Source organism: Anolis sagrei, chromosome 3 (genome assembly GCF_037176765.1).
Source record: "Anolis sagrei isolate rAnoSag1 chromosome 3, rAnoSag1.mat, whole genome shotgun sequence".
Classification (NCBI taxonomy): Eukaryota; Metazoa; Chordata; class Lepidosauria; order Squamata; family Dactyloidae; genus Anolis; species Anolis sagrei.
In genome coordinates, this window is record NC_090023.1 from 9,605,586 (window position 1) to 9,630,041 (window position 24,456).

Genomic DNA, 24,456 nt, shown 5'->3' on the forward strand with positions numbered 1-24,456 from the left:
GAGGGAAATAAAGAGAGGAAGGAAAGAAAAAAGGGAGGGAGGGATAAAAGGCTGGAAGGGAAGGGAAGGGAAGGGAAGGGAAGGGAAGGGAAGGGAAGGGAAGGGAAGGGAAGGGAAGGGAAGGGAAGGGAAGGGAAGGGATGGGAAGGAAGGAAGGAAGGAAGGAAGGAAGGAAGGAAGGAAGGAAGGAAGGAAGGACAGACAAAAGGGTGGAAGGGAATGGAGGGAGGGAGGAAAGAGAGAAGAAAAGACAAAAGGGAAGGAAAGAAGAATGAAAGGGTGGAAGGGAAGGGAGGGAGGGAAGAAGGAAGGAAAGAGAGAAGGAAGAAAAGGATGAAATTGTGAGAAAGAAGAGGACCTGAGAAAAGAGCATGGGATATTTGACCCCCGGGCCTGGGTTTGCCCATACCTGCTCTGTAACATTGAGCCCTGTGAAACGGCAGTAATTCTACAATATAGATGCACTCAATGTAAGCAGATGAAGAAAGTGAAGAAAGTGAGGGCCTTCTTTTGACTGTCTTGTGTCTTGCACCAGGAGAAAGGTCAGATGTAAGCTGAATACCTTCCTACTCTTACATGGCAAAGAAGGCTAAAGACTTTGCAAAACTACAGCTCCCATGATTCCATAGTATCAAGCCACGGTGGTTAAAGTAGTTTCAAATTGCATTAATTCTACAGTGTAGATGCACCCTAGAACTAATCACTCTGGAAAAATGGCAACTATATAAATCCACAGCTAGTTAGTAGCCAGCTACATTAAATCACTACTGACCGAGAGGTCATGTGTTCGGAACCAGGCCAGGTAAGAGTAATCTCTGGACCATTAATAGTCTAGCTTGCTGTTGACCTATGTGGCTCGAAAAACAGTTGCAACTGTCAAGTAGAAAATTTAGATACCACTTTATGTGGGGATGCTAATTTAACTAATTTATGATGCCATAAAACCTTCCAGCAGTGTACAGAAGAATAAGGAAGTACACCATCAAAGGACCCGGTGTTACAAGCGGACGGTATAGCGGCATCTCCCCCTGTGGAAGGAATCGAGCATACCCTCATGAAGCTGGGGAAAAAAGCTAGAATGTTACATTGCCTCTGTGTCTGTCTATATATGTTATACTAGCCGTGCCCTGCCACGCGTTGCTGTGGCCCACATAGGGGTTCTGTGTGGCAGGTCTGGCCCAATTCAATCATTGGTGGGGTTCAGAATGCTCTGTGATTGTAGGTGAACTATAAATCCCAGCACCTACAACTCCCAAATGTCAAGATTCTATTTTCCCCAAACTCTAACAGTGTTCACATTTGGGCATATTGAGTATTCTTGTAGAGTTTGGTCCAGATCCATCATTGTTTGAGTCCACAGTGATCTCTGGATGTAGGTGAACTACAACTCCAAAACCAAAGGATACTGCCCACCAAACCCTTCCAGTATTTTCTGTTGGTCATGGGAGAACTGTGTGCCAAGTTTGGTTCAATTCCATCGTTGGTGGGGTTCAGAATGCTCTGTGATTGTAGGTGAACTATAAATTCCAGCAACTACAACTCCCAAATGAAAAAATCATATTTTTTTTGAGTGATGGTCACTCCTTGTGTTGTGAGACGGTTTGTTGCCAAATTTGGCGTGATTTCATTCATTGGTTCTTCTGTTTTTAAGGTACTCATTATGCACAGAGCATTTTTATATATATAGATGTCTAAATGGCACTGAATATTTGCATTGTAATCCGCCCTGAGTCCCCTGCAGCGTGTGAAGGGTGAAATATAAATGCTGTAAATAATAAATAAAAAAATATGTCTATTTTTAAAGTTCAGGCTTCCCTTTATTTTTGAATGAGACCAGAATTTAAGACTAGTTCCGCCGAACTGTTTTTTTCCCCCCTTTCCTTCGAGCAGCATCAGCATCACTCTCAAAATGGCAGCAACCCATTGGGTTTCTTTGCCCGATGAGGGTAGAGGATTTCCGAGAGCAAACTGAAGCGGCCCGAGAACAGCAGGGCTTGGCTGCTTGGTTCCAAATCCCTGTTGAAGATGAAGATGTAGAGCTTGACCGAAAAGTTCAAGAAGCCCAGGCAGAGGACGGCCACCATTACTAGCCATAGGACCTTGGACAAGAGGAAAAGGATGCTATTTTGCATGGCCAAGGAATCTTGGACCAACTTGGCCTGCACCATTTCGTGCAGCAAAGAAGGGTATTCCACACTTCCACCCGATTCCGACTTCAGCAACGATGCCTCTTCCAGCTGCTCTGTGAGGCAGAAGATCTCATTTTCTTGAACTTCGCGGATCTGTTCCAACTCCTCCAAAGTACGCTTGAGTTCGATAGAATGGGTCCTTTCCTCCTCGTACCGCTGTTCCGCTGTTTCGATTTTGCCCTCCAATTGTTTGAAGTAGGTGACAATGTGTTCCAACACCTGCTTCATCCGGACGACGTCCTGTTCTTGCACAGCCTTGTAGTCTTGGAAGGACACGATGTGGCCGGACACTGTTTGTATCTCGGTCCTGAGCATCTTGTTGGTTGTTTTCAAGGTGCCATTCTGGGACTCCAGTTGTGCGATCGTCTCTTCCAGCTGCCTCAACATCCCTTGGAGTTCCTCTTCTTCCTTTAGGAAGTCTTCTGCCATGGCTTGGAAACAGTCGATTTTGGCTTCCAGGCTTCTGTTCTGCTCTTTCATCGACTTTGTCTGCGTAATGATTTCCTGCTTTTCCGTATCGAGGTTGGCGGCCGTCTCTCTCAGGTCCCATATCTCGTTTTTTAAGCTTTCGTTGGCATCGGTCAAGCGGCACACCGCAGATTCATCCATGGCGTTGGGTCCAATGGTGTTGGCTTCCGGGATGAATTATATGTCTTGGGTCTCTGGACAGCTGGAAAAGCCAACGTGAAAAGTCACAATCAAGCAGTGTGAGAATCAGTGGTGCACAATAGTTTTACTAATTTCTACAATATGTCAAACCAAAACACACAGGCTGAATCCAGCTGCTGTGCCATTTTATGTGGCCTTCCAGATACTGGACTACAACTCCTGTATTCTGCATCATTAGGCATCCTGACTAGAGCTGATGGGAGTTGTGATACACTAACATTTGGAAGGCTGCAGTTTGTTCTGTTTAGTCAAGAGAGAGCAGTTTGGATTTACATACAAGGCTTTCAAATGTCCTTTAAGCTTTTCTCCCAATTTGAGAGCCATAAGTGCTGTTGGTTTGCAATTCCTATTATCCCCAGTCTGCATGGTGGTTATTAAAAGTGATGGGAGTTTCATTCATAGAATCATAGAATCAAAGAGTTGGAAGAGACCTCATGGGCCATCAAGTCCAATCCCATTCTGCCAAGAAGCAGGAATATTGCATTCAAATCACCCCTGACAGATGGCCATCCAGCCTCTGTTTAAAAGCTTCCAAAGAAGGAGCCTCCACCACACTCCGGGGCAGAGAGTTCCACTGCTGAACGGCTCTCTCAGTCAGGAAGTTCTTCCTCATGTTCAGATGGAATCTCCTCTCTTGTAGTTTGAAGCCATTGTTCCGCGTCCTAGTCTCCAGGGAAGCAGAAAACAAGCTTGCTCCCTCCTCCCTGTGGCTTCCTCTCACATATTTATACATGGCTATCATATCCCCTCTCAGCCTTCTCTTCTTCAGGCTAAACATGCCCAGTTCCTTAAGCTGCTCCTCATAGGGCTTGTTCTCCAGACCCTTTATCATTTAGTCGCTCTCCTCCGGACACATTCCAGCTTGTCAATATCTCTCTTGAATTGTGGTGCCCAGAATTGGACACAACATTCCAGGTGTGGTCTAACCAAAGCAGAATAGAGGAGTAGCATTACTTCCCTAGATCTAGACACTATGCTCCTATTGATGCAGGCCAAAATCCCATTGGCTTTTTTTGCCGCCACATCACATTGTTGGCTCATGTTTAACTTGTTGTCCACGAGGACTCCAAGATCTTTTTCACACGTACTGCTCTCGAGCCAGGCACCCCCCATTTTGTATCTTTGCATTTTGTTTTTCCTGCCAAAGTGGAGTATCTTGCATTTGTCACTGTTGAACTTCATTTTGTTCATTTTGGCCAATCATCTCTCTAATCTGTCAAGATCGTTTTGAATCCTGCTCCTGTCCTCTGGAGTATTGGCTATCCCTCCCAATTTGGTCCCGTCTGCAAACTTGATGACCCTGCCTTCTAGCCCTTCATCTAAGTCATTAATAAAGATGTTGAACAGGACCGGGCCCAGGACGGAACCCTGCGGCACTCCGCTTGTCACTTCTTTCCAGTATCATACAGGGACTCAAATGGGATATAAAATAAAGAGCACCAAGCACTGTGTGAAAAAGTCACAGCTCACCCTCCATCTATGGATTTTACAACCCTTTGTTGGCAACCAAAAGACCAATACGGAGCAGAATTCAAAACAAACTTAACAGATTAGAGAAATGAGCCAAAACTAACAAAATGAAGTTCAACTGTGCCCAATGCAAGATACTCCACTTAGGCAGAAAAAAATGAAATGCAAAGATACAGAATGGGGGATGCATGGCTCAAGAGCAGCACGTGTGAAAAAGATCTTGGGGTCCTCGTGGACAATAAGTTAAACATGAGCCAACAATGTGATGTGGCGGCAAAAGAAGCCACATGCACAATGGAGGACCTTCTTGCAGCAACACCAGAGGCACTCCAAGTGGCCAGATACTGGTCAAAGGACATTTAATCAACTACCAAGTTTGCAAAATCTGTGTTTTTGTTTTTTTTAATCTGTTTGTTTGTTTTGTTCTGTTAGAAATGTAATACAATGGTATGGTTGCTGATGACACGATAAATAAATAAATAAAACAGAGGCTAGATGGCCATCTGTTGGGGGTGCTTTAAATGGAATTTTCCTTCTTCTTGGCTGGGGGTTGGACTAGATGACCCATGAGATTTCTTCCAACTCTATGATTCTATGACTCTAATATGGCCCTCAATGAAAATGAGTTTGGAACCCTTCACTCAGTCTTGGCTTCTGGACCTTTGACCATTTTGGACAGAGTTTTGAAGCACAATACTCCTGACCTCATAATCATGGAAAAAAACAAAGTATGGATCATCAATGTTGCAATCCCCAGTGACGACAGAAGCAACTGGAAAAGCTTACACGATAAGAAGGTGCAAAGATCGAACTTCAAAGACTCTGGCACAAGCAAGTCAAGGTGGTCCCAGTGGTGATCGGCACACTGGGTGCAGAGCCTAAGAATCTTGGCCTGCACTTAAAAACAATTGGTGCCGACAAAATTACCATCTGTCAGCTGCAAAAGGCCACCCTGTTTGGATCTGCACGCATTATTTGCCGATACATCACGCAGTCCTAGACACTTGGGAAGTGTCTGACGTGTGATCCAGTACAACAGCCAGCAGAGTGATCTTGTTTGCTGTGTACTAATCTTGTTGTGTATCAAATAATAATAATAATAATAATAATAATAATAATAATAATGACAATAGCCATCCTCATCATCAGATACACTTGGGAAACATCCGACGTGTGATCCAATACAACAGCCAGCAGAATGATCTTGTTTGCTGTGCACTAATCTTGTTGTGTATCGAATAATAATAATAATAATAATAATAATAATTGTCTGACATATGATGCAATACAACAGCCAGCAGAGTGATCTTGTTTGCTGTGGACTCATATTGTTGTGTTTAAAATAATAATGGTAATAATAATAATAATAATAATAATAATAATAATAAACATATTTCACTGTTGAGCAGCTCTAGCCATCAGGAAGTTCTTCTTAATGTTTAAGTGGAGTATATTTCCTTGCAATGTGAAGCCATAGCTCCATTGATTCCTGGTCTCTAGAGCAGCAGAAAACAAGCTTGCTCCCTCCTCGATGGGACAACATTTCAAATATGGAAACATGGCTCTCACATCTCCTCTCAACCTTTTATCCTCCAAGATAAACATACCCAACCCACAAAGCCATTCGTAGTTTCCAGACCTTGGAGCATGTTGGTTGCCCTTCTCTATAGACATTCTAGCTTGTTCACATCCTTTTTGAATTGTAGTGCCCAGAATTGGACACAGGGTTATTCCAGGTGAGGTCTGAGCAAAGCAGAATAGAGGGGGGCCACCTCCCCACTGTCTTTTGCCTACCTACCCAAGGACCATAGGTTTCCACAGGTTCATGCTCACTGAGGAGCCCACGCCAAGCGATCCATGAATCCCAAAGCTGGCTGCTAGAACTTCTCCTGATGTCATAATCCTACTGGAAAGTCTTTGAACATTCTTAGTGGGGACAAAAATAGAAAAGTTAAAGGAGAAAAGCTCAGCGTTTAAAAACCCAAGAACATTCCTCAAGGGTGAATTGAGCCGTTTAATGTTTTCTACCTAAGAACGGAGTAGATAGCTTTACACAGGTCAGGGACATCTGGATCTCAAGAGAAGTTATTTCTCTGTGGGAATTCTATTATCGAGCATCCTTTATCCAGAAGGCTGAAATCCAAAATACTCCAAAGCCAGCAATCATCCACATGGGTAACTGAGATAATCTCACCTCTCTTTTCTGAAGGTTTAATGTGCCAGTGTAATGGCGCTCCATGCAGTCATGCCGACCACATGACCTTGGAGGTGTCTATGGACAATGCCTGCTCTTTGGCTTATAAATGGAAATGAGCAGCAACCCCCAGAGTTGGACACGACTGGACTTAAATGTCAGGGAAAAACCTTTACCTTTACTTAATGTGCCGAAACTTTGTTTCATGCGCAAAAATATTATAAATATTGTATAGGTGTGCCTTCATGCTCTGTATAGAAGGTGTATATGATTTTTTTCAAAATCGTGCTTGAGACTTTGGTGCCATCTCTAAAATATCTCATTACTTACATACAATGGACCTTTGGTGTATTTGTGTATTTTAATATGTATTTTGTGAAAATATGTTTTAATACATATATTTTAAAGATTTTTTTAAAGATGAATGTGTGTTTTACCAACGTTGTAACACATCTCAAGCCAGGAGAGGCAGGCATGGAATAAAATAATAATAATAATTATAATTATTATTATTATTATTATTAGAAACACAAGATGAGTCCACAGCAGACACCCTGCTTGCTGTTGTATTGGATCACACATCAGACACTTCCCATGTGTCTAGGTCTGTGTGATGTATCGGCGAATAATGTGTGCGGTGGTGGAGTTCAATTCCACATAGTGTCTAGATCTAGGGAAGTAATGCTACCCCTCTATTCCGCTTTGGTTAGACCACACCTGGAATATTGTGTCCAATTCTGGGCACCACAATTCAAGAGAGATATTGACAAGCTGGAATGTGTCCAGAGGAGGGCGACTAAAATGATCAAGGGTCTGGAGAACAAGCCCTATGAGGAGCGGCTTAGGGAACTGGGCATGTTTAGCCTGAAGAAGAGAATGCTGAGAGGAGATATGATAGCCATGTATAAATATGTGAGAGGAAGCCACAGGGAGGAGGGAGCAAGCTTGTTTTCTGCTTCCCTGGAGACTAGGACGCAAAGGAACAATGGCTTCAAACTACAAGAGAGGAGATTCCATCTGAACATAAGGAAGAACTTCATGTGAGAGCCGTTCAGCAGTGGAACTCTCTGCCCCGGAGTGTGGTGGAGGCTCCTTCTTTGGAAGCTTTTAAACAGAGGCTGGATGGCCATCTGTCAGGGGTGATTTGAATGCAATATTCCTGCTTCTTGGCAGAATGGGGTTGGACTGGATGGCCCATGTGGTCTCTTCCAACTCTTTGATTCTATGATTCTGAGTTCAGAATGCTCTTTGAGTGTAGGTGAACTATAAATCCCAGCAACTACACCTCCCAAATGACAAAATCAATCCCCTCCAACCCCAATTTGGGCGTATTGGAAATTTGTGCCCAATTTGGTCCAGTGAATGAAAATCCACCCTGCATATCAGGTATTTACATTATGATTCATAACAGTAGCAAAATTACAGTTATGAAGTAGCAATGAAAATAATTTAATGGCCGGGGGTCACCACAACATGAGGAACTGTATTAAGGGGTCGCGGCATTAGGAAGGTTGAGAAACACTGTTCTAGTAGTTGTTATCCAGAAGTCTAATGCAAAGCTTGGATAGCCAAAAAGCCACTTTGAATCTTGTTCAAGATCATGCTACTACAACTAAGAATAATAAATGTGTTGTAGTCCCCAAAGTATCTTTGTCAAGCGCTGCATGGACCTTTGTTCTTCAGAGGCAGCACACCATTGGAAAACAGGTGCTTGGGCACACTATTGCAATCGGATTCAGCTTTTATGTCTCCCTGCAGAACTTGACTGCCTATAGATGTTAATATTCAAAAAGTGCCGAGACTTCAAAAGGCACACAGGGGATAACAGATTGGCCCAACACATTTCAAGTCAAAAGCTAAGCATGAGGCAGGAACGTGATGGAACTGCAAAAAAGGCTAATGTCACAGATTTCCTAGCGGAACACGATTCCGTTCTTGCTGTTCGTACAATACTATATGGCAGTGTTTCTCAACCTTCCTAATACCACGACCCCTGAATCCAGTTCCTCATGTTGTGGTGACCCGCAACCATAACTTTTTTGTTGCTACTTCATAACTGTAATTTTGCTACTGTTGTGAATCGTCATGTAAATATCTGAGATGCAGGATGTATTTTCATTCACTGGACCAACTTTGGCACAAAGACCCAATACAGCCAAATCGAATACTGGTGGGATTGGGCAGGGGGATTGGTTTTGTCATTTGGGAGTTGTAGTTCACCTACAATCGAAGAGCATTCTGAACTCCACCAATGATGGAATTGAACCAAATTTGGCAAACACAACTCCATGACTGACATAAAATACTGGAAGGGTTTGGTGGGCATTGACCTTGAGTTTGGGAGTTGTAGTTTACCTACATCCAGAGACCACTGTGGATTCAAACAATGATGGATCTGGACCAAACTTGGCATGGATACTCAATATGCCCAAATGTGAACACTGGTGGAGTTTATTTATTTATTTATATCCTATATTTGGGGAAAATAGACCTTAATATTTGGGAGTTGTCGTTGCTGGGATTTATAGTTGACCTGCCATCAAAGAGCATTCTGAACTCCACCAATGTTGGAATTGAACCAAACTTGGCAAACACAACTCCATGACTGACATCAAATACTGGAAGGGTTTGATGGGCATTGACCTTGAGTTTGGGAGTTGTAGTTTACCTACATCCAAAGATGAGTGTGGACTCAAACAAAGATGGATCTGGACCAAATTTGGCACAAATACTCAATATGCCCAAATGTGAGCATTGGTGGAATTGGGGAAAATAGACCTTGACATTTGGGAGTTGTAATTGCTGGGATTTATAGTCCTCTTGCCATCATTGGGCCAAACTTCCCTCACAGAACCCCCAAGGCCAACAGAAAATCCTGTGTTTTCTGATGGTCTTCGGCGACCCCTCTGATGCCCCTTCACGACTCCCTCACGGATACCAACCCCCAGGTTGCGAAAGGCTGCTATACGGTGAGATCGATTGGGAATTTTTTGAGTGGCTGAACCCAAATGGTGCCAACCAATGACTCCTTTTTCTTTGTCCTGGAGAGAAGGGACCGGTGGGTGCTTTAAGGGGGTCCTGCCATTGGCCTTTCAGGGCTATTCGACATCGTTATCCATGACTTGGATGATGGAATCTATCCTAAAGCATGCTGATTAAATTTGCAGATGATCCCAAATTGGGAGGGAGATCTAAGACCTCAGAGGACAGGACTGGACCAGAATCCAAAATGACCTTAACATATTAGCTGATTTATTTATTACTAGCCGTCCCCTGCCACGCGTTGCTGTGGCCCAGTTTGGTGATCTAATATATGCAATGTCTTTCTGCTTGTGGGTAAACAGTATTTCTTGTTGTTTCTTTGTCAGTGTTCATGTGAGATTGTCTGGTGTGCCCACTCTGGAACATGCAACATATAATTGTCCTTCTTTAGGGGTCCCTTTCAAATCTATAATATTATATCTCTTTCTCTCTGTGTGTGAATCATATCTATCTATCTATATCTATGGCTGGACGGCTCTTTGTCAGGAGGGCTTTGATTATGTTTTCTTGCCCTGGTGAAGAGAGTTGGACTGGATGGCTTTAAGTATTTTTTATTGGTCATGAGGGTTCTGTGTAGGAAGTTTGGTGGGGTTTGGAATGTTCTTTGATTGTAGGTGAACTATAAATCCCCATAGCTACAACTCCCAAATGTCAAGATTCTATTTTCCCCAAACTCCACCAGTGTTCACATTTGGGCATATTGAGTATTCGTGTAGAGTTTGGGCCAGATCCATCATTGTTTGAGTCCACAGTCATCTTTGGATGTAGGTGAACTACAACTCCAAAACCAAAGGACGCTGCCCACCAAACCCTTCCAGTATTTTCTGTTGGTCATGGGAGAACTGTACGCCAAATTTGGTTCAATTCCATCGTTGGTGGGGTTCAGAATGTTCTTTGATTGTAGGTGAACTATAAATCCCAGCAAGTACAACTCCCAAATGACAAAATCAATTTTTTTGAGTGAAGGACATACATTGGGTTGTTAGGTGTCTTGGAGTTGGACTAGACTTAATGCCAAGGGAAACTTTTACCTTTACCTTAATAATTCAAAAGTGATTGTCATTCAATAACATCTGGGGACACAAATTGGGTAAAACCAAAAAAGAACGGAGCACTATGTTAAACACTCATAGTTGGCCCTCTGTATCCCCAGATTCTGAGTTTCTGGATTCAACGGCCCTTTGAAGGCAACCAGAAAGCTGATGTGGGACTCCATGAAAATGGGCTTTACATTCCTGATGTAGATAGACAACAACAACAACAACACACAGACACACACACATATATCCAGAGGTAACAGGAGATCAGAATGCTGGAAACAGCCATGTGAATTTAATCAGCACGCCGTATGTTTCACACACGCACATACAAAAAAATCGAACACGCGGGATGATGACCAAAGTCCGTTGATATAATCTTCCTTCCCGCACACGCTGGGATCTTGATTTTAACTGTGTTCACCGTCTTCTCCAGTTGCATGCAGACATGTCCAAACATGTGAAAGTTCGGAGCAAGAAACTTTCCAGGTTTCTCCGAGTTTTCAAGTAATCCAAGCTGTGCCAGTCTTTCAGTAGTTTAAGAACAAGGCTCTCGCATGTAGCCCAGACGGTAAGAACTCATTAGCAAAAACATGTCTAAAAGGCTCCAGGAATCCCCTCTCCCCTCCTTTCCCCCCCTCCCTCCCCACAATTTCTTCTCAAATCAAAATATTAAAAAACGTACTGGCTGAGATCAGGCGTTCTCTTTGCGGCGGCCCTTGAAAATGTCCATATCCTCTCCCATCTCAAATGGGGAGGCCAGTTCCCGCTGCATGTCCATTTTTAAGATTCCGACACCATTTGTTTTCACGATCCTGATCTCCCCCCCTCTGGATTAAAATTCCTCTGAGCATGGTAAAAGTCCTAACAGTCGAGTCCTTTGAAACTGTTTTGTTTTGTTTTTTTAAGGGGAGGGGTAAATAAAAACAAGAAGGCTTGGCACAATGATGACGACAGCCACGTGGGACGTTTCAATGGTTGTTCTTCGCTGCCTCTTTCGCTGCAATGATGAGCGGAGTCAGGCTGGACAGCGGTTTGGCAATCTTCAGGAATTGGTGCTAGAAAATAAGAGAGAAATAGTTTGCCCCAAAGAAATGGGAAATTATTGTTTCCATTTGATGTTTTGTGTTGTGTCTGTTATAACACACTATGCCTTTTATTTAATTTTAGTCTGCTAAGTTATAATTCGTATTTATATGTTGGGTTGTATACATTTTGTTGCTGGTCTTCTCATGGTTCACATCCTCCCTTCACCCAATTTGGGGGGGGGGGGGTGTGCAGCAATCCTTGCAATCCTCTGATCTTGGGGGAAGAGTTGCCTGGTAGCCACGTGGGCCTCATGGAGCCGCTGCGGTGGCTCCAGCTGCTGCTGGGGCTTGCCATTGGGCCAGGCCTTCTCCTTCCTTCCCTCTTGCCTTTCCCCAATCCCTCCCCTCCCTAAAAGAAAAAGGACTCTGCCTTCCTGTATGGAAAGGGACTCCATAGTGAGGTTTCTCTTCCCTCACAACGGTTGGTGCTTCATTGTTCTCACGAAGTGGGGAAAGGGGCTTTTGTGCATGCTCTGTAAGGCATTTTTCTTTTGGGGGAGTTTTAAGTTATTTCCCCTTCATTTTTTACGGGTTCTTTTGTTTGAAAGACATAGATCAGATTAGAATATGTTTTGCTGCCAAATTTGGTGTCAATTCGTCCAGTCAATTCTGCAACCTTACCTGGAGGAGTTCATTAGCAGACCCTCTCTTCTCCACATCCATCTCAAGGCAGCGATTGAGGAAGTCTCTAAATATAGCCGAAAGCTTCTCTGGGTTCTGCAGCTCAGGCGTGCCATTGGTGGCAATGAGATACAAAGCCTTAAAGAAGACAGGAAGAGAAGGGAAGGTTATAACAGCACAGAGGGAAACTCAGTCTTGTTCAAAATATCAGACAGATCAAAGTAAAATCTGAGAAAATGCCAATCTGGTGTAACCATATGCAAACACAGTGGAGTGGTACGGGAATGCAGCTCGTTGCCAGGTTGGAAGGAGTGGATGTGCATCAATCCATGGACCGGGTTGTGACGCAACTGATTGGGAGTCAGCTGCAATAAAATCACTATTGACTAAAAGGTCATGAGTTTGAAAACAGCCTGGGTCGGAGAGAGCTTCCGGTCATTTGTCTAGCTTGCTGTCGACCTTTGCAGCCCGAAAGACAGTTGCATCTGTCAAGTAGGAAATTTAGATACCGCTTACGTGGGGAGGCTAATGTAACTAATTTATGACGCCATAAAACTCTCCAGTAGCATGCAAAAGAATAAGGAAGTCAGTGTCACAAGTGGATGTAAAGTGACAGCTCCCCCGGTGGCCGGAATTCAGAAAGCATACCCTCATGAAGCTGGAAATTAAATAGCCTCTGTGTCTCCGTCTCTATATGTTGTGTACCTATGGCATTGAATGTTTGCCATGTTTATGTGCATTGCGATTTACCCCAAGTCCCCCGCGGGGTGAGAAGGGCGGAATATAAATACTGTAAATAAATCAGTCAGTCAATCAGCAACACCATGTTTACTAATGCACTTAGAAACAAAGGGATTGCCACTTTGGGTTGCAAGTCACAATAAGTCTTAAAAGTATGCAGAGGGCTGTTCTGGGCTTCCACGAAAATCTACATCTTTTGGGAGAGATAATAATCTAGATCTGTGGTTCTCAAACTGAGCCTTTAAAATTTGCCTATGCCTGAGGTAGACCAGTGTTTTTATTTTAACTAGTCACTTGAGAGTTTCTCTTTCTGGTTCCCGAAGACAAGACCAAAGCCTGGATGGAAAATTTGTTGGGTGAGTGGACTTATTAACAAACGACCCTCCCCATGAATGTATAGCAGATTAATGTTATCTCTTCCATAGGAGGCTTTTCTTCGTAGTAAAATAATACGGTTGCACTATTTACAATAACAAGGTTTCCATAACACAAATAAAATTCTATATACTTCCTTCTTTGCTTCCACACTGGGCTTCTTTCTCATACAGATAAACAGCTTCACTCTCACTGAGCCTCTTCTCACACTGAACTTACAAAGGAGGTTGACAAAGCAGACTTCACACTGGAGCTTCACACACAAGGCCTTCTCACACTGAGGTCTCTCTCAGACTGAGGCAAACTAAACTAACTCTGAGGCCTTCTCATATGGAGGTATTTGGAGCCCCCAGTGGCGCAATGGGTTAAACCCCTGTGCCGGCAGGATTGAAGACCAACAGGGGAGAGGCAGATGAGCTCCCTCTATCAGCTCCAGCTCCTCATACGGGGACATGAGAGAAGACTCTCACAAGGATGATAAAAACATCAAATCATCCTGGCATCCCTTGGGCAACGTCCTTGCAGACGGCCAATTTTCTCACACCAGAAGCAACTTGCAGTTTCTCAAGTCGCTCCTGACACGACAAAAAAAATGGAGGCATATAACACACTGAGGTCTCATTAACACTGAGGCCTACCTCACACTAAGGCTTCTCTCACAATGATCTCTCACAGACTGAGGTGAACTAATCTACAGGCACACCTTTGCTTAACTCACATTTTTGTAATTAAAAATACCTAGTTATTTTTTATATTTCATAGAATCATAGAATCAAAGAGTTGGAAGAGACCTCCTGGGCCATCCAGTCCAACCCCTTTCTGCCAAGAAGCAGGAATATTGCATTCAAATCACCCCTGACAGATGGCCATCCAGCCTCTGTTTAAAAGCTTCCAAAGAAGGAGCCTCCACCACACCCCGGGGCAGAGAGTTCCACTGCTGAACGGCTCTCACAGTCAGGAAGTTCTTCCTCATGTTCAGATGGAATCTCCTCTCTTGTACTTTGCAGCCATTGTTCCGCGTCCTAGTCTCCAGGGAAGCAGAAAACAAGCTTGCTCCCTCCTCCCTGTGGCTTCCTCTCACATATTTATACATGGTTATGATATCTCTTCTCAGCCTTCTCTTCTTCAGGCTAAACATGCCCAGCTCCTTAAGCCGCTCCTCATAGGGCTTGATCTCCAGACCCTTGATCATTTTAGTCGCCGTCCTCTGGACACATTCCAGCTTGTCCATATTTATGACAAAATTATCTTGGAATCCAATGTGCCTCCGGTGCATAAAGGGCAGAATCTAATATTCCTTGGACATTCAAACACGTACCCTCAGGGGATTCTCATTGAGATACGGCGGCTCCCCCTCGATCATTTCAATGGCCATGATCCCCAGCGACCAGATGTCCACCTTGGGTCCATAGGCCTTCCTTGTCACCACCTCGGGAGCCATCCAATACGGCGTCCCCACCATGGTGCTGCGCTTGCTCTGCTCCGGAGTGATCTGAGCACAGAAGCCGAAATCAGCTGTGGAGGGAAAAAGAACAAGGGTAATAAACCAAAATATAGTCAATCCTCAACATTCACTGGGCTTAGGGCAGGCATGGGCAAACTTGGGCCTTCCAGGTGTTTTGGACTTCAACTCCCACAATTCCAATTGGCTGTTAAGAATTTTGGGAGTCGAAGGCCAAAACACCTGGAGGGCCAAGGTTTGTCCAGGGTTGGTCTATCCCTTCAATAAGCTACAAAAAGGAATGAAACTCAAGCTAAACACTGATGTTCATCTTTAGGTGAGGAGCCCCTGGTGGCAAAGTGGGCTAAACCCATGTGCCGGCAGGACTGAAGACCGACAGGTCGCAGGTTCGAATCCAGGGAGAGGCGGATGAGCTCCCTCTATCAACTCCAGCTCCTCATGTGGGGACATGAGAGAAGCCTCCCACAAGGATGGTAAAACATCAAACATCTGGGCATCCCCTGGGCAATGTCCTTGCAGATGGGAAATTCTCTCACACCAGAAGTGACTTGCAGTTTCTCAAGTCGCTCCTGACACAATTATTATTATTATTATTATTAGGATGCTTGCCATAGACGCAGGCGAAACGTCCAGGAGAGAATGCCTCTAGACCAGTGTTTCTCAAGCTGGGGGTCGGGAACCCTGGGGGGGGTCACGATGGGGTGTTGGAGGGGTCACCAAAGACCATCAGGATACACAGTATTTTCTGCTGGTCATGGGAGTTCTGTGTGGGAAGTCTATCGTTGGCAGGGTTCAGAATGCTCTCTAATTGTAGGTGAACTATAAATCCCAGCAATTACAATTCCCAGATGTCAAAGTCTATTTTCCCCAAACTCCCAACAGTGTTCACATTTGGGCATATTGAGTATTCGTGCCAAGTTTAGTCCAGATCTATCATTGTTTGAGTCCACAGTGCTTTCTGAAGATAGGTGAACTACAACTCCCAAACGCAAAGCCAATGCTCACCTAACCCTTTCATTATTTTTTGCTGGTCATGGGCATTCTGTGTGCCAAGTTTGGGTCAATTCCATCTCTGGTGGAGTTCAGAATGTTCTTTGATTATAGGTGAACTATAAATCCCAGCAACTACAACTCCCAAGGTCCAGAGAATGAAAATACATCCTGACTACCAGGTATTTACATGACGATTCATAACAGTAGTAAAATTCCAGTTATGAAGTAGCAACGAAAACAATTTTAGGGTTGGAGATCATCACAACGTGAGGAACTATATAAAGGGGTCGCGGCGTTAGGAAGGTTAAAAACCACTGCTCTAGACCATGGCCATATAGCCCAAGAAAACCTACAACAACCCTATTATTATTATTATTATCATCATTAATAATCAATTATATGCAGTCTCTCAAGTTGCTCCTGATAAGGATAAAATCAAATCAAATCCTGTCCACGTACTTAGCTTGACTGAGCCATCCATCCCTAGAAGGATGTTGTCGCTTTTGATGTCCCGGTGGATAACCTGGTTGGAGTGGAGGAATTCCAAAGCTTGAAGACACTTGCAGAAGGAAGAGAAAAAGGAGGGAGAAAGAGAAAAAGGAGAAAACATATATAGATGGTCAATGTATTATTATTTATTATTATTATTATTATTATTATTATTATTGCTCTTTAAGTTTCTTCTGCTGTGTTTTTCAGGGTTTTTATGAGATATATAATATGTACTCATATATAAGCTGACGTCATGTATAACCTGAGGAGAGGTTTGGGGGCCAAAATAATGGATTTTGATGTAAAAGTCCATTTGCCAGCAGGACTGGCGACCGACAGGTCAACAATTCGAATCTGGGAAGAGAGGGTTGAGCTCCTTCAGCTCCCTATACAGAAGTGGCATTGCAATGGAGAGAGAAGAGAGGGCTCAGTGTTTATTTTGTGTTTTCCTGGGACAGACCAATATCTTGCTTTTTGCCAGACCAAAAATAATTGGGATTGGTCCTTTTTGGAAAGGATTTAGGATACAGTACATATACTAACCCATGGATAAGTCAACTCAGGTTTTTGGGGCCAATTTTAACTAATCTAAAAATGGGCCTGGTTGTGACACAACTGGTTGGGAATCAGCAGCATTAAAATCACTACTGACCAAAAGATCATGAGTTCAAAGCCAGCCTGGGTCGGAGTAAGCTCCCAACTATTTGTCTAGCTTGCTGTCGACCTTGGCAGCCCGAAAGACAGTTGCATCTGTTAAGTAAGAAATTTAGGGACCACTTATGCGAGGAAGCTAATTTAACCAATTTACAATGCCATAAAACTCTCCAGCAGCGTGCAAAAGAAAGAGGAAGTACTCCATCGGTGTCACAAGTGGATGGTGAAGCGGCAGCTCCCCCGGTGGCTGGAATTCAAAGCATATCCTCATGAAGCTGGAAAGTTAAATAGCCTCTGTGTGTCTGTCTATATATGTGGTGTGTCTATGGCATTGAATGTTTACCATGTATATGTGCATTGTGATCCACCCTGAGTCCCCTGCGGGGTGAGAAGGGCAGAATATAAATACTGTAAATACTATTCATGAGTGCATAAGTACCTTAATTCTCAGTAATTTCCAATCTTGCAGCAGTACAAAAAAGTGCCATCCGTTTTTATAATTTAACACCTCAGTCACAAAAGATGGAGAGAGGAAGTATTTTTGGATCGACTGGAATTGGCTGGTTTATACTTATTATTAGAAGTGCCTTTTATATTCTGAGAAATGTCACAATCTGTCTTCCTCAGGAAGTCTGGAAGGCACACCTTATCCATCCATCAGGAAAACTTCGGGATGCTGATGGATAGTTCAAAGGCTTACCTCTCGACACACAGCGGCAATCTGTCCTTCGTCCATGCAGGTCTCCGTCACGACGTCCGTCAACGAGCCTCCTGCCAAATACTCCATGACGACCCACAACTCATCCCCCACCAGGTAACTGGAGCAAGGCAGAAAAGACAACAGACGGTGGTCATTGTGTTGCTCCCATAGCCCACAAACTCGGCAAATGGAAGAGTATAAACAAGTCGTGTTAGGTAACAAAGACACCATAGAATCATAGAATCAAAGAGTTGGAAGAGACCTCATGGGCCATCCAGTCCAACCCCATTCTGCCAAGAAGCAGGAATATTGCATTCAAATCACCCCTGACAGAGGGCCACCCAGCCTCTGTTTAAAAGCTTCCAAAGAAGGAGCCTCCACCACACTCCGGGGCAGAGAGTTCCACTGCTGAACGACTCTCACAGTCAGGAAGTTCTTCCTCATGTTCAGATGGAATCTCCTCTCTTGTAGTTTGAAGCCATTGTTCCGCGTCCTAGTCTCCAAGGAAGCAGAAAACAAGCTTGCTCCCTCCTCCCTGTGGCTTCCTCTCACATATTTATACATGGCTATCATATCTCCTCTCAGCCTTCCCTTCTTCAGGCTAAACATGCCCAGCTCCTTAAGCCGCTCCTCATAGGGCTTCTTCTCCAGACCTTTTATCATTTTAGTCGCTCTCCTCTGGACACATTCCAGCTTGTCAATATCTCTCTTGAATTGTGGTGCCCAGAACTGGACACAATATTCCAGATGTGGTCTAACCAAGGCAGAATAGAGCATGGGTAGCATTACTTCCTTAGATCTAGACACTATGCTCCTATTGATGCAGGCCAAAATCCCATTGGCTTTTTTTGCCGCCACATCACATTGTTGGCTCATGTTTTACTTGTTGTCCATGAGGACTCCAAGATCTTTTTCACACGTACTGCTCTCGAGCCAGGCATTGTCCCCCATTCTGTACCTTTGCATTTTGTTTTTCCTACCAAAGTGGAGTATCTTGCATTTGTCACTGTTGAACTTCATTTTGTTAGTTTTGGCCCATCTCTAATCTGTCAAGATCGTTTTGAATCCTGCTCCTGTCCTCTGGAGTATTGGCTCTCCCTCCCAGAACTGTCCTTGGACAGTTCACATAAACACGGGATTTCAAAAAAACCCATAGAAAAAAATCACAAGGGGCCAAATCTGGAGAGCGAGCCGGCCACTCCAAATCCCCTCTAATTGAGATAAGGCGCTCTGGGAAGTGTTCCCTCAAAATAGCCATCGATGCTCTCAAAGTGTGTGCAGTTGCACCGTCTTGTTGGAACCAAATGTCCCCTAAGTCCAACCCATCTAGCCGTGGGGGGGGGGAGGGGGAATCCTGTAACATGTTTACATACTGGTCCGAATTCACTGTCACTGCGACTTCATTTTCCTCAAAGACCCAGGGACCAATAATTCCAGTTGAGGGAATGGCCCACCACACTGTGATTTTAGGTGAATGCAAAGACCTTGGATGCCATTCTCGAGGATTGTTGTCAGTCCAGTAGCACATGTTTTGTTTGTTGACGGATCCAAACAAATGAAAATGGGCTTCATCACTAAAAAAAAAACCAAATAGCGTCCTCAGGAACAACTTCGAGAAGAACCTCACATACGTTCCTCCGAGAATTGAAGTCACATTCAGAAAGTTCCTGCACAATTGCCATCTTGTAAGGATGGAAATGAAGATCATAATGAAGAAGTCTCCTCACAGAACGATCGGAAAGTCCAAGGGCAGGCGCATGTTTGCGCGCAGAACGCCGTGGTGATCGCAACATTGAAGCTCTCACTGCCTCAAAGTTCTCAGGTGATCTCATGGGCCGAGGGACTCCAGTTCTTCGTCTTGTCGCACTTGCAGTTTGTCTTAATGTAGTGACCCACGTCACAATTGATTTCTGGTCCGGGACAGGGGCCAATGGGGCTAAATTAAAGCCATTCCGAAAGGCACGCTGGGTTGCGATCACAGAATATCCGCTCAAAAAGTAAGCCTCAATGGCAAAAGCACACTTCTCACTGTTCCAATGCATGATGGCGACTGTGTCAGGACAAAACTTTATACTCCCGCCTCTCGAATGAGACCACTAGCACTCCGCTACGGCTTCAACTGACTGAATGGCGCACATTTTTAAAAAGTCCTCTGAAATACAGCCTACAGCACCTAGTATTCCTTGGTGGTCTCCCATCCAAGTACAAACCAGGGCCAACCCTGCTTAGCATCCAAGATCAGACAAGATCTGGTTCCTTCAGAGTATGTAGGGTAATAAATGACTATATTCTAGCTCAACAAAATCTAAGTATCTCCTGAGCACAGGTCTATCTCACCTGTCTCTCTTAACATGAGGCACTCAGGATAGGTTTTGTAAAAGCTCAAGTAATTAATAAAACAAAACTCTACGGAATAAGCTGTAATTTTAAAACGGCAGCATGGAGAGAAGAGAAACGGCTCCAGGAACAGCCAGAGGGAGAGAGTTCAATCTCTGCACCTCGGAGGATCTGAACACAGTCGTGTTTCTGGCAAAGGAGTCGACTCAGCATCCTTTCAGCTCCGGTCTCAGTGGGAAAGGAAAAAGAGAAATGATTCAGAGCAGCTCAGATCTCACTTCAGAAAGAGGATGAGCCAAACGTGGCTGCGTGTCTGCAACACTGCAAGGAGGGGACATTGTCATTGGGGGCTGTGACCTTATGGTCACTATCTTCTCAACAAACGTGGCTGCAACACTGCAAGGAGAGGGCATTGTCATCATGGGGCTGTGACCTTATGGTCACTACCATCTTCTCGACAGACTTTAGTTGTAGTTAGGGTGGAGATACATTATGTGAGTAGCCTTGAACACATATAAATAATGTGTTGTCGAAGGCTTTCATGGCCGGAATCATTGGGTTGTTGTAGGTTTTTCGGGCTGTATGGCCATGTTCTACAAGCATTCTCTCCTGATGTTTCACCTGCATCTATTGCAGGCATCCTCAGAGATTGTGAGGTCTTTTGAAAACTAGGAAAATTGGGTTTATGTATTTGTGGAAAGTTCTGGGTGGGAGAAAGGACTTGTCTGTTGGAGCTAGGTGTGAATGTTTCCATTGGCTACATTGATTAGCATTTGACGGCCTGGCAGTTTTTAGGTGTGGCTTGTTATTACCTTGGAAATTCTTTGTTGAGGTGATTAGTTGTTCCTGATTATTTCTTGTCTGGAGTTCCCCTATGTTTGGTTTTTGTTCTCTATTTACTGTTATAATTTTAGAGTTTTTTTAAATACTGGTAGCCAGATTTTGTTCATTATCATGGTTTCCTCCTTTCTGTTTAAATTGTCCACATGCTTGTAGATTTCAATGGCTTCTCTGTGTTGCCTGACATGGTGGTTGTGAGAGTGATCCAGCATTTCTGTGTTCTCAAATAATGTGCTATTATAAAGATCTTGGGAATCCCCGGGGACAAGTTAAACATGAGCCAACAATGTGATGTGGTGGCTAAAAACGAAAATGGGATTTTGGCCTGCATCAAGTGGAGTCTAGTGCCTAGATCCAGGGAAGTCATGCTACCCTCTATTGTGTCTTGGTCAGACCACACCTGGAATCACACTGAGTCCAATTCTGGGCACCGCAATTGAAGGGAGATGTTGACTTGAAGCTGGAAGGTATCCAGGGGAGGGCGACTAAAATAATCATGGGTCTAGAGAACAATCCCTATGAGGAGCGGCTTAAAGAGGTGGGCTGTCAGAGAAGGCTGACAGGAGACATGATGGTCATGTATAAATATGTGAGAGGAAGTCATAGGGAGGAGGGAGCAAGCTTGTTTTCTGCTTCCATGGAGATTAGGACAAGGAACAATGGCTTCAAACTACAAGACAGGAGATTCCATCTGAACATGAGGAAGAACTTCAGCAGTGGAACTCTCAGCCGTTCAGCAGTGGAACTCTCTGCCCCGGAGTGTGGTGGAGGCTCCTTTTTTGGAAGCTTTTAAACAGAGGCTGGGTGGCCATCTGTCAGGGGTGATTTGAATGCAATATTCCTGCTTCTTGGTAGGGGGTTGGATTGGATGGCCCATGAGGTCTCTTCTAACTCTAGGATTCTGATTCTGTTGCAAAATCAGTAGACCGGAGGTTTAGCACAGCTGGTAAATCACCACGAGATGCAGAGCCAACCTCAAGAAATGGGGCTACAAAGTGGAATCCACAACATGCAAGTGTGGAGAAGAGCAAACCACTGACCACCTGCTGCAATGCAACCTGAGCCCTGCCACATGCACAATAGAGGACCTCCTTGCGGCAACACCAGAGGCACTCCAAGTGGCCAGATACTGGTCAAAGGACATTTAATCAACTACCATGCTTGCAAACTCTGTTTTGTCTGTTTGTTAAAAAATGGTTAAAAATGTAATACAATTGTCTGGTTGATACTGACACAATAAATAAAAATCAACAATTATAAGATCTATCAACCAAAAGGTTGCAAATTCGAAGCCCTGGGTTGGCATGAGCTGCCAACTGTGAGCCTAGCTCATTGTGCTGGTACATCTGTACCAGGAGCTCCAACTTTAATTTCTTTCTATTAAGTATTTGTATGCATTCCAAAGTTTCAGGGATTCTGCAAAAAGGTGGCTTCCTTTGGTTTGCAGACATAGGGCAAGCCATCTGTCTATCATTGTTAAGTTTGGATCCGCCCCTTCTCCCAGGGAGATGGGAAGGGAAGAGGGGGCCATTTTTTGTTAGTCTTAGTGAGGAAAGCTAAGTTTGAGGATGTGGACAAGCTTCACCTGCAGAAAAGCTTCATTTCTCAGGACATTCCGGGGGGAAATTCCCAAAGCTCTGGCTGGGAGCTTGCAGCCTCTCAGCCTTACAGCATCTGAGGGAAACAGCCCTAAAGTCTTAAAGAAATTCCAGAGGGAAAACAGCTTTACAGACCCAAAGAACTCCAGCTGGAGAATCTACAAGCTTTGCCTGGTAGGTTTACTCGGTACCAAGACGCCGTTTGGAATCGGTAGTAGATCCCACACCAACAAAACTTAGATAACAGACAGCCTGGGAGAGGTTAAAAAAGGGTTTTCCTCACAAAGTATAAGAACAATTAACAAAGACAGTTGCCTGTCCCTTGTGGACAAGATTAAGGAAGCCACCAGTTGATTTAAAGCCTTGAAGCATTTGTTTGACTCATTGAAGATTTGAGAAATATCTGTTGGATTTGTTCAATAATAAAGGACTTTGTTTAACCTTTCAAGCCATCTAAAGACCATTCCTTCAGGAAAATCCTTGAGGGCCTCTTTTGTGGCGCCCTGGCTTCCCGCTGGGCACAAGGTGCACGTCTTATTTCAAAAGACAATTATTACAGGCCCAGTGTGTGACAGAACACTCATTGTTTACCTAAGTTATTCAAAAACAGCTTTAGCTGTAATTAGAGAAATTAGGCACTGCTAAAAGCAGGGGAGGTGTTTTATGATGCCATAAAAAATAAAATCAGAAAATGCTGGGCGACCAAAAAGAAGGAGGAAGTCCTAACAGCTCTTCGTCATAGCGGATAGAGCAACAGCACCCCCTGGACTCTAGCCCAACCTTCCATGGCACCAAAAACAGCTGGACACAAAGTCGAAACCAACCACCTCTTTCTGTTCTGTCTGTGTATTGTCTAAACAAAGCGGCATTGAATGTTTGCCGTGGATGTGTACTGTGATCTGCTCTGAGTCCCCTTCAGGGTAAGAAGGGCGGAATATAAATAAAGTGTTGTTGTTGTTGTTGCTATTATTTTGTGTGCAGAACTTTGAGAGACGTTCTGAGGTTCCACAATTAAGGCTGCCAAAATAAATGCAGAAATATTTATGCACTTGTGGTTACCTCTCACATGCTGTGCAAATGGAAGAAATCTAGATTTACCAATATTCATATATTTTAGCACAATTTTCTCGCTTATATATGCCTTGAATGTAAGCTACAGCCATAAATGCCAGATTTATAAGATGGGTGGAGGTCTCCATCCAATACTCAATGGTCCGCTGTCTGTTTTAAAAGCAGTATTTACTTGAAGCTGGAGATTTGTGCCAAGCTAACAAGACCTTACGGTCTTCCGAACAGGCTTGTCATTGTCAATGCAAAACTTTCCATCCTATTTAAGAAGTTGGTGAAATTATTATGGGAGAGGTGTGACATTCTGTGGGAAACCGCTGGTCTTTCAAACCTTGTTGGCAGGACGGCTGGAGGAAAACATTTCTTGCAATGTTCAACCTACGGCTGGATATAGGGCTCATTTCGTTTAACGTTTCTAACTTAAAGGTATAGTACCCAAACAAGAGCCTCATTATTCTCCAGGTTGAAGCCTCTCCCATTAAGTATACAGAGCGTATAAATGTAAAACTTGGAAAATTTTGGAGGAGGAGGAGATGCCAAGTCCCAGAATCCTCACTGAACAACAGTAATTTGAGGAAAGCAGAAGCATATAGGTCAGTGTTTAGGTCACTCTCTGGATGTAGGTGAACTACAACTCCAAAACTCAAGGTCAATGTCCACCAAACCCTTTCAGTATTTCTAGTTGGTCATGGGAGTTCGGTGTGCCAAGTTTGGTCGAATTCCATCCTTGGTGGAGTTCAGAGTGCTCTTTGATTGTAGGTGAACTATAAATCCCAGCAACTACAACTCCCAAATGTCGAGGTCTGTTTTCCCCAAACTCCACCAGTGTTTACATTTGGGCATATTGAGTATTTGTGCCAATTCTGGTCCAGATCCATCATTGTTT

The 24,456-nt window shown here is 44.0% G+C and overlaps 2 protein-coding genes across 2 annotated transcripts in view; both read right to left on the minus strand.

Annotated features, from left to right (window-relative positions):
* Positions 1–1,904: 1,904 nt before the first annotated feature.
* LOC137096548 (transmembrane and coiled-coil domain-containing protein 5B-like) lies at positions 1,905–2,798 on the minus strand. Its single transcript, XM_067466215.1, has one exon. The coding sequence runs from the start codon at positions 2,796–2,798 to the stop codon at positions 1,905–1,907; it is 894 nt and encodes a 297-aa protein (XP_067322316.1).
* An 8,076-nt stretch (positions 2,799–10,874) lies between these two features.
* The window catches only part of PAK1 (p21 (RAC1) activated kinase 1), a 133,834-nt gene continuing 120,252 nt past the window's right edge, over positions 10,875–24,456 (minus strand). The window contains exons 11-15 of the mRNA XM_067466475.1: positions 17,728–17,845; positions 16,341–16,440; positions 14,745–14,941; positions 12,311–12,448; positions 10,875–11,659 (exon numbers count right to left, since the gene is read on the minus strand). Of these exons, the coding sequence (XP_067322576.1) occupies positions 11,573–11,659; positions 12,311–12,448; positions 14,745–14,941; positions 16,341–16,440; positions 17,728–17,845 (640 nt within the window). The 3' untranslated portion in view covers positions 10,875–11,572. The remainder of the gene's footprint in view (positions 11,660–12,310; positions 12,449–14,744; positions 14,942–16,340; positions 16,441–17,727; positions 17,846–24,456) is intronic.

Excerpts from the sequence above, each read along its gene's own strand:
- LOC137096548 (XM_067466215.1), bottom strand. The coding sequence starts at position 2,798 with ATGGATGAATCTGCGGTGTGCCGCTTGACCGATGCCAACGAAAGCTTA.